The 17,801-nt window shown below is 40.4% G+C and overlaps 2 protein-coding genes across 6 annotated transcripts in view; one reads left to right on the top strand and one right to left on the bottom strand.

Annotated features, from left to right (window-relative positions):
* Positions 1-5,202, bottom strand: part of LOC109869107 (microphthalmia-associated transcription factor-like) — a 40,775-nt gene extending 35,573 nt beyond the window's left edge. For 3 of the 4 annotated variants that reach the window (XM_020458952.2, XM_020458954.2, XM_020458956.2), the window contains exon 1: positions 4,959-5,196. In XM_020458952.2, coding sequence (XP_020314541.1) covers positions 4,959-5,065 — 107 coding nt within the window. In that variant the 5' untranslated portion in view covers positions 5,066-5,196. Of the gene's footprint in view, positions 1-4,958 lie in introns of all 4 variants that reach the window. The other variant, XM_020458953.2, reaches the window with a different exon arrangement.
* A 4,923-nt stretch (positions 5,203-10,125) lies between these two features.
* Positions 10,126-17,801, top strand: part of LOC109868941 (FERM domain-containing protein 4B) — a 31,938-nt gene continuing 24,262 nt past the window's right edge. The window contains exon 1 of one of the 2 annotated variants that reach the window (XM_031804283.1): positions 10,126-10,329. The gene's annotated coding sequence lies outside the window, so the exon portion shown is untranslated. The remainder of the gene's footprint in view (positions 10,330-17,801) is intronic. The other variant, XM_020458713.2, reaches the window with a different exon arrangement.

Raw genomic sequence — 17,801 nt, 5'->3', positions numbered from 1 at the left:
AAAGGTGTCAGTATTTTTTAAGCTGGTAACAGATTACAGTTTTTTTGTAAACAGTTGTGTGTAATCCGTTACTCCAAGCCTGCCCACTGTTCAGAACACTGATGTAACGCTATCCTTGAGCTGTTCTTATCTATTAATGTTCTGTATTATGTAATGCTTCATGTTTTGTGTGGACCCCAGGAAGAGTAGCTGCTGCAATCGAAACTGCTAATGGGGGATCCTAATAAAATACCAAATACTGCCGCCTGCTGCCTCTAGCCAGTACATATTTCTCTGTTTGTGGAATCCATTCCACTACTATACAAATCTCTGACATAAATGACAAGGTCTGCAGTTCCAATGTACAGACTGGCTAAAGGGTACTGTACACAAAAACACTGACTACAGTAAGGACATATTCAAAACTGATAAAACTGACCTTGACATAACTGTGAAGAACACTCACAGCAAAGGAAAGTCTATGCACTTGTATACAGTGCTTTGGTTAAGTAAGACAAGTCAAAAGAGTACTACAGTTACAGATAAATAAAGTTGATGTACAAATTGTCAGGAAAACAAAACAGCGAGTTGATAAATATTACTACTGATAATGGGGTTCTTTGTTGTCGTAGTTATGGGACAGGAAGGGCAGGTTGGGATCATTTGAACTTGCCGGGTCCTATGTCTGTAATTAGGTTTCATGCCTTTCATGAGTCTTGTCACTTGTTTACAGTAGTATGGCCTACTACCCTACTCTAGTCCTGCTCGCCTTCCCCTCTCTGGGTGCTATGACTAGGACGGCACTCTCAAGGACAACAGAAAACAACAACTACATTCAGATGATCATTGTATTACTTTAATGTTACTGCTGCTGTGTACAGAATGGTGGGTGGCTATAAATAAGCAATAAGGCCCGGGGAGATGTGGTATATGGCCAATATGCCACAGCTAAGTGCTGTTCTTTTGTGCGACACAACACGGAGTGCCTGGCCAATATAGCCGTGGTATATTGGCCATATACCACACACTCCCAAGGTGCCTTATTACTATTATAAACTGGTTACCAATGTAATTAGAGCAGTAAAACTACATTTGTTGTCATAGCCGTGGTATATGATCTGATATACCATGGCTTTCAGCCAATCAGAATTCAGGGCTCAAACCACTCAGTTTATAATGTGCGATAAGTCACGCCTTATTACAGACACTCTTCAAATGATCCTGACAGCATCAAAGTGTTCTCTATTCTAAAATATGTTAGCTACCATACTGTACAGTATGTCTTCATTTGGAAATGGGTGAATGGTGAAAAATGACTCGCAGTTCCTGTACACAGACAGTTGCCTGAAAATATGACTCCATCCTTATCCCCCCCCACTCGAGGAAAAATAACGGACCACATCCGCCTGAGCCTGATGGTCACAAATATAGATGATGCAGACTGGAACATTGTGGTTTTACTCCTTTGATTATCTATTGTCATGAAAGGATACAGAAGGTCATGGGTTTATCCCTGTGTCCTGGAAGAGGAGTCAGACTGATAAAGAACATTATTTGTCAGTCTTACATCTGTTTATTCTGACTGTCAGATTCAACTGGAATGATAGAGAAATGAAATGAACATGGTCGTTTTCCAGTGAATTTGTTTAGAGCCAAAGTGGGAGTAAGGATGCAGTCAGAGTGATTACGTAACCATTGGGTTGGGTAGTATCTCACTCCACTCCAGCACCGGTCTGTCACTCAGACGCAATCGGATCCCCATCCTGGATCAGGAGAGGAACACCCTGGTCCTAGCCTGCCCTCTTTGGCACGATATGGAACAGAACAGAGCGCTCCCTGAGACCTTGACTGTCCCTTAATCACCATGTTTCAGAGGCTGCATTGACGCCCGCACTGGATGCCGATGCTCATGTAAAAACATAGAACCTAAAAGCAATGCAATGCAGTATTTTGTTTATGTGAGCATCTGGCATCTCTGGTTCGGACTCCACAGAACAGAAAGCTTCCTGAGACTCTGAGCCACAATCCCCTTCTTATAGAGGCCACATTGAAACCAGCAATGGATACTGGATGCTCATGAAAAAACATCCATCATAATGGAATACAGTATGTACTTTCTGTACATTTCTCTGCTTTTGCCATTTGATGCCCTTGAGGGAACTTTTACATTATATGCATTTTCTGTTTATGTAATGAGGCTTGGAGGGAGCCTTTGAGTTTGGGAGTGCATGGAGTGCATGACCATTGGAGGACAACTCTTAGGGACATCTCTGCTCCTTGAAAGCGTCATATAGTCATGTAGGTAGTGTTTGAGTGCATGAATGGTGCATCCTTAACCGCTCAATTACTGTAGTCATCATATCACACAAACGGGAAGATCCAGAATGGAAAAACATTGACAATGTGACTTTGACAGATGCTTTGACAGAGGTTTAATGCTGCATTGACACCTCACCTCTTCTCCACATCTGCGACGGATGAAAGACAGTGCGACAGGTACAGTAGGTGACGATTGGACACCAGTGACGTTACATACTATTCCATTCATAATGTCATGACATGAAATATCTCTCCAAAATGTATATCAATTTTATTTTCATATGTCCATTTCATTATTTAGTGCTGGGGCCCAACAAATCGTGTAGTCCTGACTTTGGGCCTAGCGGAAGCTATGCTGCAAATGAAAACTGAGACATGAACAAATCCTTTCAAGAAATTTGCAGAATAATGACAGTCTAATTATAATCTCTAACATGTGCAGCTGGCTCCATGGGTTGCCCTGCTAAATATCTCAGCAACAAACAACACCAGGCCCGCTTTGCATTGAAGGTGTCATATACATTGCTAAATTTACATCGCTAATTTACACTGCATAGAAGACAAGTTTCACAGTCTGTCTCAAGTCTATATCAAGCACACACAGTCTGGATTTGAGTCTGCAGGGGTTCGTTCGGCTGCTTGTGCCAAAAGCTTTCTGAGACAGCAAGAAAACAAACTAAATGTCAATAAAAGCAAGATAATTCATGATGTTATCACCGTATGATTTCAAATTTAGAAACACTGAACTTTAGGCCTATCATGCCGGTAAATCTATGCCTAAGCTTTGTCCTTGCTTTACTGTAGTTGTTAGGGTGTACCGCATCAGTCAAACGAATGAACCAGTGGGCTGTGAGTGTCATAACCACAAGTGTATGTGAGGATAAGCATGGTCAACATTTCTATACACAATGTTTGGCTTTCTGTCATTGTTGCAAAGCCATGCACTGCTTTTAGTAGGGCATTCTCACAGGAAAAGAAGAAAATGAAATTAATTAATGCATGTCAGGTAATTTTGGAGACACAAAAAAGTCACAAAAACTGACATTAAATCACAACTCAAAGCTAGACCTGTTTAGTTATACTAAGAATGCAACTGCTGCGATGAGGGCACAAAAATACCATTCAGCTTATAACAATGTAATGAAATTTACTAATGAAGAAACGAGTTTAAAATTATGAATTAGGTTAGTCTCTCTCTCTCTCTCTCTCTCTCTCTCTCTCCACAGAAGTTTTGGAAAAATAAAAACTCCACAACAATGAAACTGGAAAAATATCCAACAAATTGCTGACAAAATGCCAAGATCCAGAATGCAAAAAATAGATTGGGTCCACCACAAGAATGCTATAAGAACTCTAGACACAGAAGAGCACTGTCATGTTCAGACAGTGTTTCAGACATACACCACCCTTCTATCTGGGGAACCTCTGTTTAGCAGAAAGGTCACATGTCTCCACCACTTAGGACAATAAGGAAATGATACAGAATTACCAGACGCAAAGAGACAATATTGCTTTAAACAACTTCCTGGCAATAGGCATGCATTGACAGGCGTTTTAGACCACTGCTAAATGTAAGACATTCCCATACACTATGCCATTACACAGAAGGCAAGATTATGGTATAAAGAATAACGTTAAATGTAGAAGTCTTGAGAATAGAAAAGTTCCAGTTATTTGTTCCGTCTGATCTTACAAAGAGAGACATAACCAAAGTGACAACAATTCAGCTGAGGCCTGGACCCCAGGCAGCAGAGGGGTATAAGGTCATGTCCAGAGAGCAGACCTGACTCAGCTCCCTGTTCTTTGTTCGGCGCTGGGGACATAGGACACAATATGGATACAAATAGCGCTCTAATAAGTTATTTGTCAACTGCTTAGGAAAGTATCTATCCATTTTCCCTTATGTGGTTACATAAGCTTTATTGGGAAGTAACATGGCTACAATATTTTAGGATCTTTTAGAATCTATAAGAAGTTTTCTTACTAGGTCTCTATTGATATTTATCATGTTCATAATTCTCTCCTAATAGGCCTACAGCTGATGCACAAACTGATGAGTGATGCACCAGTGAAATGTGACACATATTTTAACATGTGTGAAATACTGTACAACACCATTTAAGATGCCATTCTACCTTGACATTGTAACTACATTTACAATGCATTACATATATTTCTTCCAAAAGAAAATGCATTTAGACTATACATATAGTAGCCTAATATTTATGTTGTAAATAACGATGGAAGTGGTATCACCAAGCTCAACACTAGTATGAAGAAGACATCATAGTCTAATCCCTAGTCAGACTGTTCAAAATCCATGAACAAACTGTATAGGAGGCTATTCTTCACAGGCTAATATTTGAAGTTGCATGTTGACAAGACAACACCCAAGTGTTGCATAACTAACTGTGCAATAAAAGAGCCATACGGAATGGGAGGCAAACAAATCCCTCCTAGAATGTACTCAACAGGATAGGACCGACTGCATATAGGATGCCATCCTTAAAAGCGCGTCAATTGGAAATAACGTAATTATTATAACAACCCCCAAAACATAATTTCAATGATTGACTATTTAAAACTTTTGAAAACAACGCTGGGAAAACAAATTCCTCTTTACCGGAGGAAATAACTGTGCACACAGCCAAAGCACTGACCTGTTTTTTTTCAAGGGCTGACTCTTCAATTCGTAATACGTTTTTGGTTCCTCTTGAAACTCTTCTCCAACCTCGAAGTCAGGAACTATTCCGGATTCTGCTTGCATACTTGCCACTGTCAACTCTTGACAATAACAAATTATAAAGAAACGAACGATGGTATGGCCACCTCTCTAAAACACTCGCAGTACAAGCCACTGAAATCGCAAACCCGTCTTGCTCCAAGAGCCAGCGAGCAAACAGCGCAAAAAAAACATGTAGTTCTGTAGAGTAGGGAATAGGGGCCGTAGAAATAGGAGTGTATGGGATAGAGAACTACAAGCACCATGATACCGTAGCCCGCAAGTTTGTGTTATGATCTGTCAATGTCAGCAGCTTTTTCATTGGTCCAACATCTGATGGGCTTTTACCACATTTTACCCTCAAATCTGCTGAATAGGTCAAATCCCGGGGCTGGCCATATTGCATTCTGTATGCATAGTTTACATTTACAAATATCAATATCGGTTCATAAAATAAAATCCTAAACACATTTCCATAATTGTCACACAAAGCTTACTTTTCTCACTACAATAGGCAGCTAGGCTACAGTGTTACAACACAAAATAAAGCCTATTGTGCAGCATTGTATACCCACACTGTAATTACACAACTGCCATGTACAAATCACATTGAAAACCATCAGATGAGTGGACTATTCCTAAATATAAGATACTACACAGCCATGTTAATAGCACGTATCCAATGTTGATCATGTTTTAATTTAATGTCATTTTTTATCTCCTGTTTTTTGATGGTCGTAAGCAGAATAACATTGAGAAAATCTGTTCTATCTACAAATGTAGGTATGATATTTATTCGGTAGATATTTGTTCTTATCCTCTGAGCTATCACCCTACCGCACACTAGCAATAGCTGTGAACATGATCTTTAATTTTACAACCAGTTCGGATTTACGATAGCCTAGTGTTACATTACATTACATACCGTACCGTGAAAGTAATAGCCATGATCACCACAGGGGTCTCTCCTATTTGTGACTTACAATCTGCCCCTGTCCGTTTTAAAGTAATTTCTTCTCCACTGGGCGGCAGTGTAAAGCAAGGAAAATCAACATCCTCATTGAGCCTGCAGGCGACACCATTCGTGACAGCGCATGCAAGAATTGCAAGTTCAATATTTGCATTTGTGTCATCCTGCTCACCTGGCGAAAAGACCTACATTTCACCATGCAAATAAAGATAAAAATAAATGTTTCTAGGAAAGGAAGCAAGGCACACCTGTCAACATTAAACCTTCTCTAAAAAGCCTCTGCGTATGTATCATTATAATAAATATATTCTACACTGTTGATTTCTATTCCTTTCTATTCTATTTCTATAAAATCATGTAATCTCTAATGAATTACGTTCTGCTCACTGTCTCGTGCACATGCTCAGGTCTTTGTGGGAATGCTGTCCTCCTTGACCTACCTTTGCACTACCTTATAGGTGCTTTCTATGACAATTTCCTATGCAGCCTAGATACTGTCACAGTATCTGTGGCAGACTACTACACTATATAAACACATTCAGTTCAAGGATGTGTCATGCTCCAACAATTTCAGTGTAACCACCCTAAATTGATGCAAGCTCTATTGATGCATTGGTCTAAGTCAGTAAAGTACTTTGTTGATTTTGCCTAAAGTTTCCTATAGTCTTGCCTATATTCTTATTGGATAAACCATTTCACTAAGGTACTGGGTAATTACACAAAATTGGTCCCTTTTGCATCCTTTTGACATTGTAACTAGAAATTGTGCACCAATATTGAATTTTAAAATCCTGTTATATTAAATGAAGTACAATTTAATATAGATCACATGGACAATTAAGTAAATCAGATTTCTTACATAAATAAAGACTTGCTAAAGTGCCAAAATGCTGCATTTTGACATGTATCGTTTTCACCATCATTTTAAAGCCCAAGTTATTTTGTTGCTTTGACAAAGTCATTTCTGAAGATTAATATATATTTTATGTGATTAGTGATTAATTTGAAGTTCATAAAAACCTGTAATAAAAAGCAATCCTGTTATGTGAGCTGAACTCTCATTTAATATGTTGAAATAAATCATTTTCAAATAATGTTTTCAAAAGAAATGTTTTAACAATAAAACATTTTTGTGAAGCTTGCATTCCATTTTAATCCACCCTGTTGCACACAACAAGTTTCCATTCCACCTGAGATACGGGGATTCATGGCTGATTTAAGATGAAATCATCAACACTGTTATAGTCAACCTTGTTATGGTCAACCTTGTTATGGTCAACTCTGTGTCTTTGTTTGGCACTTAATAGGCACTTACTATAGTATTTGTTTTTATTTCACCTCTTGAGATGGGAAAACATGCTTTTTTATTAAGTAGAACATGTGCTCTCCATGACAGAATGTTAAAATAAGGTGAACTTGTTCAGCAAGTTGCACCACCAAAAGGCACTCATTTCGTGGAACAACCCTACTAATACAGTTAAAAGTCCATTGCATACGTTTTTAGCTTACTGTGATTGTTTTCAATTAAAACTGTCAAATAAATAGAGTACCAGTCAAAAGTTTGGACACATCTACTCACTCAAGGGTTTTTCCTTATTTTTACTATTTTATACATTGTAGAATAATAGTGAAGATATCAAAACTATGAAATAACACATATGGAATCATGTAGTAACCAAAAAGTGTTAAACAAAATCAACATATATTTGGGGTTGAGGTCGGGTGATTGTGGAGGCCAGGTCAACTGATGCAGCACTCCATCACTCTCCTTCTTGGTCAAATAGCCCCTACACAGCCTAGAGGTGTGTTGGGTCATTGTCCTGTTGAAAAACAAATGATAGTCCCACTAAACGTCAACCAGAGGGGATGGCGTATTGCTGCAGAATGCTGTGATAGCCATGCTGGTTAAGTGTGCCTTGAATTCTAGATAAATCACTGACAGTGTCACCAGAAAAAGCAACCCCACACCATCACACCACCTCTTCCATGCTTCACAATGTGAACCACACATGTGGAGATTATCCGTTCACCTTCTCTGCGTCTCACAAAGACACAGTGGTTGGAACCAAAAATCGCAAGTTTGGACTCATCACACCAAAGGACAGATTTCCACTCGTCTAATGTCCATTGCTCGTGTTTGCCCAAGCAAGTCTCCTCTTATTATTGGTGTACTTTAGTAGTGGTTTCTGTGCAGCAACTTGCCAGTGAAGGCCTGATTGACACAGTCTCCTCTGAACAGTTGATGTTGAGATGTGTCTGTTACTTGAACTCTGTGAAGCACTTATTTGGGCTGCAATTTCTGAGATTGGTAACTAATGACCTTATCCTCTGCAGCAGAAGTAACTCTGGGTCTTCCTTTTCTGTGGCAGTCCTCATGAGACCCAGTTTCATCATAGCACTTGAAGGTTTTTGTGACTGCACTTGAAGAAATGTTCAAAGTTCTTGAAACGTTCCGTATTGACTGACCTTCATGTCTTAAAGTAATGATGGACTGTCATTTATCTTTGCTTATTTGAGCTGTTCTTACCATAATATGGACTTGGTCTTTTACCAAATAAGGCTAACTTCTGTATACCACCCCTACCTTGTCACAACACAACTGAATGGCTCAAACATATTAAGAAGGAAAGAAATCCAGCATATGAACTTTTAACAAGGCACACCTGTTAATTGAAATGCATTCCAGGTGACTACATCATGAAGCTGGTTGAGAGAATGCCAAGAGTGTGCAAAGCTGTCATCAAGGCAAAAGGTGGCTACTTTGAAGAATCTCAAATATAAAATATATAGATTTGTTTAACACTTGTTTGGTTACTACATGATTTAATATGTGTTATTGTATAATTGTGATGTCTTATTCTACAATATAGAAAATAGTAAAAAAATAAAGAAAAACCCTTGAATGAGTAGGTGTGTCCAAACTTTTGACTGGTACTGTATATAAAACACAGGAAACTGCACAGGGCCGTTCACAGGGTGTTTATAGGGCTATCCCCCCAAAAAACATAAACTAAACTGCAATCTGTTTGTATAGTTTAAGCAGCATAAATATCTAAACAACTCAGATGGTTGGATCTTGGCAGTGAGAAGGAGATATCCAGAGGACAGATGGTTTTGGGGAATGCTAATGAGATGCTTATTCATGTCTGATGACAGAGACCCTAGAGGGGGGGATGGGGGGATGGGATGAGGGTTGGAGGGGCACTAGGGGATGGGTGTCCCCAGGGTAAATCGTTTACAGTAGGCTGGGAGAGAATGGTAACAAACCAGCGTCTTGGTTCATCAATCAGCAGCTTGAAAAATTATCTAGGCTAGTTACAATTAACTTGCAGAATATGTTCAGCACAACATTTTCAAACAAGACAACTGTTTGTAAATATTATTTAGGAGAACATTTCAATTGTGCTATCGTTCATAAACAGCGAAGTTATAGGCCATTGTTTCTTTCGCTGTGTCCTTATGAATCATGAATCCTTCCCTGTAGCTTGGTTATATACCATACAGTAGCTGCATGTGTTTTACCTGTGTTAAGGCAACAATAAATATTTAAGGAGCAGGAGCAGTCCTGATCATATGAAATATACACCAATAATCTTCTCCATTGACCTTATTGTAAATGTCAGTCATAGGATTCAATCCAGTTCAGCTCTCAAATGTTCAGTTGCATTTGTTCAAAATAGACAGTGAGATGAATAGATTATATCTGTTTTTTCTTGACAGCATCTTATATCAATACCACTTCACAAACGACCTCAGGTTCACACTTAAATGTGATATTTTCTGCAATATTGAGAAGCTTTTGTATGTCACTTTTGTTCAATCTTATTCATTTCTGACTGATTTCTGCAGGTGGGGTACATGTCACATGGAAATGCATTAATTTACACAATGTCCATTGCTTACAATTATTATAATTTTTAACACCCTGATAGGCCTGATAGGTTTCCATAATAATACCAGGGTAAAACACAAAATATGTATTACGAATAGGTCTGCATCATGTCTAAAACACGAACGTTTATCACCAGCAATGAGCAGATTGTGACCCATTGTGTGTACAGTTCAGTACAGTGGCAGTAGCTAAGAGGAGAGCGAGCGCTAGAAGCCCCTGTCACGTAAATGCCCGCGGGGCGAAGGCGTGGTGAGCGTGGATGAATGCAAGCGTGCACGAATACTGGAGAAGGCTACGAATAGTGGACAGCGATACAGCTCACCGACTCTCTCCTCTGCTGAAAACGAAAGAGGCATGCATTGAATGGGGTTCCAATATGCCAGGGGAGACCTATTTTAGAATCAAGAAACCAACCAGCTGAAATACAAGGAAACGCCCAAACCGAAGGTAAGATTGTCAGGTTACGATGTGACAATAATCGATATGCGAGTATTCTTTGAACTGTGCGGGGGGAAAAGTATACGGGTTCATTCACGCATCTTTGGGAGTGATACATTAACCGGCTTTATCATATCGTTGATTTAGTCTTGGTTGTGCCATTGTTGTTTTATTATCAATATCGGCATCAGTGTTTTTTCTTTCAACAAAATAATCGTACGGATTCCATCCATCCATGGGCTTTTTTTGCTTTAATTGGGGACTCAGGTTTGTCATTTAACAGAAAATAAACCACCATTAGCCATACATGTTCATTGTTCCTCCCTCATTTTGAAAAACGTGTAACTAATAGCATACAACGTTTTAATTTATCATTATCCTACTGTATCAAAATGGTAAATACCATTCTTTATGTGAATGGAAGAAAACAAAAACGAGTTTATAGATGATCAGATAAGAAACACAATACATTTGCGTTCTGCCTGACACACCTTGGTTGCTATATCCAGTCTAGTCTGCACTGAACAGCAATGTACATAGAGATAGGGAGGGATAGGGACCTGGGTTTGGTCAGTGAGGAAGGATACAGTACAAAAAGAAGGCATCCTTACAGTAATTGTGCTGGGTAGACCTAAAGTAAATAGGCAATGATTATCTAGATTTATTGATGTAGAAAGGTTGTCTTCAGGATTAGGCCTGTTGTAAGTAGTAAATACAGTAAGCATTTACAATTCATCTGTTAGCATCAGAAACTCAGGGGCCTCAGTTCAGTTGATTAATTCATAGAAACATCAATTTACTCTGCAAGTTTAAAGTCTCTCCGTTTTGCTGATCTGTTTTTGTCCATGCTGAGTACTTAGGCTACATGTAAATAAGATAGTGATGAAGAGTTGTGGACGATTTGCATAATTTATTTTACATTTAGCAGACGCTCTTCCAGACTTATAGGAGCAATTCGGGTTAAGTGCCTTGCTCAAGGGCACATCAACAGATTTTTCACCTAGTTAGCTCAGGGGTTTGAAGCAGCAACCTTTCGGTTACTGGCCTAACACTTTTAACTGCTAGGCTATCTGCTGGCCATTTTTTGCATTGTATGTTGTTAGTGGCTGCTCTAAAGCAGCTGGCTCACTCCATAATTTCCATGAAAAAATGTCACCTGTGTTCTAGCAGCCAAAGCAACAGCAGGACACAGTGGGAGGTCCTTGTTGTACAGGTGGCAGTGCCAGTAGCTAGTGGTTGAAGTAGTGCAAATGTAGGATCTTAATTTGATCACCCTGTTTGAGGAGAACTTTGGGAAATTTAAAGCTTGGAGGTTTAAAATGGCTTCTGAAGTTTGTCATTTCCACTTAGAAATGTCTGACCTTATTTTCCCTTTACGAAAAATGTATCAACCCCTACAAATATCTCAATTAATTATAATCCACATAATAATTAAAATATCCTGTTGCTGCAGGATTATTTCCTGCTGTAGCAAACTTGCTCAAATGAAGATCCTACATCTGTAGTTGTAAGAAATAATAATGTTTAATGGCAGTTGTTTTGGCCAGCTCTGGCCTAATGTTACCATTTGCATAGGTTATGTAGTTTACTCATGAAACACTTGTAAAAAAAAAAGAAAAAAAGTACACTCAACTGCATTGTTATATATATTTTTTTTACACTTCTAGATTTAGTAGTGAACAGAACAAAGAAAGAACAGCAACACTACCACTGAATGTTTCACCGACTTTGTCACAAGTCGTCACTATTTGTCATGTTCTCAGTGAGATTCAGAAAGAGACACTGGGTCCTGACATAGTTTCAGGCAGCTGGCATGCTAAACAGGAATGGCCTGTTTTTCAGATATGGAAGTGAACAAACTTCACTATCCTGAAATTTATCCCGTTGTGATGGCCCCTGCAGTTATTGGTCAGGATATCCTGTTGAAAACAGTGTTGTGACTAATGTGATGTTGCACCACTGGAGATGGTTTAAAACCGATATAAAGTAATGACTGACCCATTGAAAATGAAAACGTGGTCGTTACAGACAAGTGTTGTTTAAGTGGGTAACTAAATATATAGTCATTTGAAATAGTAAATCATAGCTTTCAAATCAAATCAATCAAATGTTATTTGTCACGTGCTTGGTAAACAACAGGTGTAGACTAACAGTGAAATGCTTTCTTACGGGCCCTTCCCAACAATGCAGAGAGAAATATATAGAAACGAAGATTAACATGAGGAATAAATACACAATGAGTAACTTGGCTATATACACAGAGTACCAGTACTGAGTCGATGTGCAGGGCTAAGAGGGAATTGAGGTAGATATGTACAAATAGGTAGTGGTAAAGTGGGTAGGCAACAGGATAGATAATAAACAGCAGCAGTGTATGTGAAGAGTCAAAAGATTTCGTGCAAAGACAGTCAATGCAGATAGTCCAGGTAGCTATTTGGTTAACTAAATCAAATCAGTTTGATAGAACAAATCAAGTTTATTTGTCACGTACGACGAATTCAACAGGTTAGTGTTGTACAGTAAAATGCTTACTTACAGGCCCTAACCAACAGTGTGATTTTTAAGTAAAAAATAGGTATTAGCTGAACAATAGATAAGTAAAGAAATAAAAACAACAGTAAAAAGACAGTGAAAAATAAAAATAGTGAGGCTATATACAGGCACCGGTTAGTCGGGCTAATTGAGGTAGTATGTACAGTTGAACAATATCGTAGGGCATTGACTAAAATACACTAGAATAGAATACAGTATAAACATATGAAATTGGTAAAGCAGTATGTAAACATTATTAAAGTGACTAGTGTTCCATTGTTAAAGTGACCAGTGATTCCATGTACAGTTGAAGTCTGAAGTTTACATACACTTAGGTTGGAGTCATTAAAACTCGGTTTTCAACCACTCCACAAATTTCTTGTTAACAAACTATAGTTTTGGCAAGTCAGTTAGGACATCTACTTTGAGCATGACACAAGTAATCTTTCCAAGAATTGTTTACAGACAGATTATTTCACTTATAATTCACTGTATCACAATTCCAGTGGGTCAGACGTTTATATACACTAAGTTGACTGTGCCTTTAAACAGCTTGGAAAATTCCAGAAAATTATGTCATGGCTTTAGAAGCTTCTGATAGGCTAATTGACATCATTTGAGTCAATTGGAGGTGTACCTGTGTATGTATTTCAAGGCCTACCTTCAAACTCAGTGCCTCTTTGCTTGACATCATGGGAAAATCAAAAGAAATCAGCCAAGACCTCAGAAAAAACATTGTAGACCTCCACAAGTCTGGTTCATCCTTGGGAGCAATTTCCAAATCGCCGAAGGTACCACGTTCATCTATACAAACAATAGTACGCAAGTATAAACACCATGGGACCATGCAGCAGTCATACCGCTCAGGAAGGAGATGCGTTCTGTCTCCTAGAGATGAACGTACTTTGGTGTGTAAAGTGCAAATCAATCACCGAACAACAGCAACGGACCTTGTGAAGATGCTGGAGGAAACAGGTGCAAAAGTATCTACCTGTATATCCACAGTAAAACGAGTCTTATATCGACATAACCTGAAAGGTCGCTCAGCAAGGAAGAAGCCACTGCTCCAAAACCGCCATAAAAAAGACAGTACTTTTTGGAGAAATGTCCTCTGGTCTGATGAAACAAAAATAGAACTGTTTGGTCATAATCACCATCGTTATGTTTGGAGGGAAAAGGGGGAGGAGAAGACCATCCCAACCGTGAAGCACAGGGGTGTCATCATCATGTTGTGAGGTTGCTTTGCTGCAGGAGTGACTGGTGCACTTCACAAAATAGATTGCATCATGAGGGAGGAAAATTACGTGGATATATTAAAGCAACATCTCAAGACATCAGTCAGGAAGTTAAAGCTTGGTCACATATGGGTCTTCCAAATGGACAATGACCCCAAGCATACCTCCAAAGTTGTGTCAAATGGACAACAAAGTCAAGGTATTGGAGTGGCCATCACAAAGCTCTGACCTCAATCCAATAGAACATTTGTGGGCAGAACTGAAAAAGTGTGTGCCAGCAAGGAGGCCTACAAACCTGACTCAGTTACACCAGGTCTGTCAGGAGGAATGTCCCAAAATTCACCCAACTTATTGTGGGAAGCTTGTGGAAGGCTACCCGAAAACGTTTGACCCAAGTTAAACAATTTAAAGGCAATGCTACCAAATACTAATTGAGTGTATGTAAACTTCTGACCAACTGGGAATGTGATGAAAGAAATAAAATCTGAAATAAATCATTCTCTCTACTATTATTCTGACATTTCACATTCTTAAAATTAAGTTGTGACCGTAACTGACCTAAGACAGGGAATTATTACTCTGATTAAATGTCAGGAATTGTAAAAAACTGAGTTTAAATGTATTTGGCTAAGGTGTATGTAATCTTCCGACTTCAACTGTACATGTAGGTATGGTTAAAGTGTCTATGCATATATGATAAACAGAGAGTAGCAGTAGTGTAAAAGAGGGGTTGGTGGATGGTGGGTGGCAGGACACAATGCAAATAGTCGGGGTAGCCAATGTGCTATGGGTGGCACCCGTTAGTAGAGGTAGTTGAGGTAGTATCCTGAACGCTGGAGTTCCTGGATGGCAGGCAGCTTAGTTTAGTGTTGTACTGAGCCATACGCACTACCCTCTGTAGTGCCATGCGGTCGGAGCCCGAGCAGTTGCCGTACCAGACAGTGATGCAACCAGTCAGATGCTCTCGATGTTGCAGCTGTAGAACCTTTTGAGGATCTGAGGACCCATGGCAAATCTTTTTAGTTTCCTGAGGGGGAATAGGCTTTGTCATGCCCTCTTCATGACTGTCTTGGTGTGTTTGGACCGTTCTAGTTTGTTGGTGATGTGGACACAAAGGAACTTGAAGCTCTCAACCTGTTCCACTACAGCCCCGTCAATGAGAATGGGGACGTGCTCAGTCCTCCTTTTCCTGTAGTCCACAATCATCAGGGGGTACAGGAGGGGACTGAGCACGCACCCCTGAGGGACTCCAGGATCAGCGTGGCGGATGTGTTGCTACCTACCCTCACCACCTGGGGCGGCCCATCAGGAAGTCCAGGATCCAGTTGCAGAGGGAGGTGTTTAGTCACAGGATCCTTAGCTCAGTGATGAGTTTTAAGGGTACTAAGGTGTTGAACTCTGAGCTGTTGTCAATGAATAGTATTCTCTCGTAGGTGTTCCTTTTGTCCAGGTGGGAAAGGGCAGTGAGGAGTGCAATAGAGATCTGTTTGGACGGTTTGCAAATTGGAGTGGTTCTAGGGTTTCTGGGATAATGGTATTAATGTGAGCCATTACCAGCCTTTCAAAGCACTTCATTGCTACGGACGTGAGTGCTATGGGTCTGTAGTCATTTAGGCAGGTTGCCTTAGTGTTCTTGGGCACCGGGACTATGGTGGTCTGCTTGAAACATGTTGGTATTACAGACTCAATCAGGGACATGTTGAAAATGTCAGTGAAGACACCTGCCAGTTGGTCAGCACATCCCTGGAGCACACGTCCTGGTAATCCGTCTGGCCCCGCGGCCTTGTGAATGTTGACCTGTTTTAAGATCTTACTCACGTCGGCTACAGAGAGCGAGATCACACAGTCATCCGGAACAGCTGACGCTCTCATGCATGCCTCAGTGTTGCTTGCCTCGAAGCGAGCATAAAAGTGATTTAGCTCATCTGGTAGGCTTGTGTCACTGGGCAGCTCGCAGCTGGGCTTCTCTTTGTAGTCTGTAATAGTTTGCAAGCCCTGCAACATACGACGAACGTCAGAGCCAGTGTAGTATGATTAAATCTTAGCCCTGTATTGGCGCTTTGCCTGTTTGATGGTTCGTCGCAGGGCATAGCAGGATTTCTTATAAGCTTCCGGGTTAGAGTCCTGCAATTTGAAAGCGCCAGCTCTACCCTTTAGCTCAGTGTAAATGTTGCCTGTAATCAAATCAAATTGATTTATATAGCCTTCTTACATCAGCTGACATCTCAAAGTGCTGTACAGAAACCCAGCCTAAAACCCCAAACAGCAAGCAATGCAGGTGTAGATGCACAGTGCAGGTGTAGAAGCACTGTAATCCATGGCTTCTGGTTGGGGTATGTACTTACAGCCACTGTGGGGACGACGTCCTCAATGCACTTATTTATAAAGCCAGTGACTGATGTGGTGTACTCCTCAATGCCATCGGAAGACTCCCGGCCTCTGGGTGAGCGGTTTCCTGTTTGCTTATGTCCTTATACAGCTGACTGAGTGCGGTCTTAGTGTCAGCATCCATCTGTGGTGGTAAATAAACAGCCACGAAAAGTTTGGATGAAAACTGTCTTGGCAAATAGTCTGGTCTACAGTTTATTATAAGATACTCTACTTCAGGCGAGCAAAATCTAGAGACTTCCTTTCAAGCACCAGCTGCTGTTTACAAATATGCACAGACCGCCCCCCCCTGTCTTACGTACAGTGGAGAGAACAAGTATTTGATACATGGCCGATTTTGCAGGTTTTCCTGCAAGAGGTGTAGAGGTCTGTAATTCTTTATCATAGGTACACTTCAACTGTGAGAGACGGAATCTAAAACAAAACTCCAGAAAATCACATTGTATGATTTTTAAGTAATAATTGCATCAAATAAGTATTTGATACATCAGAAAAGCAGAACTTAATATTTGGTACAGAAACCTTTGTTTGCAATTACAGAGATCATACGTTTCCTGTAGTTCTTGACCAGGTTTGCGCACACAGCAGCAGGGATTTTGGCCCACTCCTCCATACAGACCTTCTCCAGATCCTTCAGGTTTCGGGGCTGTCGCTGGGCAATACGGACTTTCAGCTCCCTCCAAAGATTTTCTATTGGGTTCAGGTCTGGAGACTGGCTAGGCCACTCCAGGACCTTGAAACGCTTCTTACGGAGCCACTCATTAGTTGCCCTGGCTGTGTGTTTCGGGTCATTGTCATGCTGGAAGACCCAGCCACGACCCATCTTCAATGCTCTTACTGAAGGAAGGAGGTTGTTGGCCAAGATCTCGCGATACATGGCCCCATCCATCCTCCCCTCAATATGGTGCAGTCGTCCTGTCCCCTTTGCAGAAAAGCAGGATTTTAATCCATGACGGCGTAGTGTGTTACTAATGGTTTTCTTTGAGACTGTGGTCCCAGCTCTCTTCAGGTCATTGACCAGGTCCTGCCATGTAGTTCTGGGTTGATCCCTCACCTTCCTCATGATCATTGATGCCCCACGAGGTGAGATCTTGCATGGAGCCCCAGACTGAGGGTGATTGACCGTCATCTTGAACTTCTTCCATTTTTGAATAATTGCGCCAACAGTTGTTGCTTGCCTATTGTCCTGTAGCCCACCCCAGCCTTGTGCAGGTCTACAATTTCATCCTTGATGTCCTTACACAGCTCTCTGGTCTTGGCCATTGTGGAGAGGTTGGAGTCTGTTTGATTGAGTGTGTGGACAGGTGTCTTTTATACAGGTAACGA

Source organism: Oncorhynchus kisutch, linkage group LG24 (assembly GCF_002021735.2).
Source record: "Oncorhynchus kisutch isolate 150728-3 linkage group LG24, Okis_V2, whole genome shotgun sequence".
Classification (NCBI taxonomy): domain Eukaryota; kingdom Metazoa; phylum Chordata; class Actinopteri; order Salmoniformes; family Salmonidae; genus Oncorhynchus; species Oncorhynchus kisutch.
This window is presented reverse-complemented; position numbering and strand designations above follow the sequence as displayed.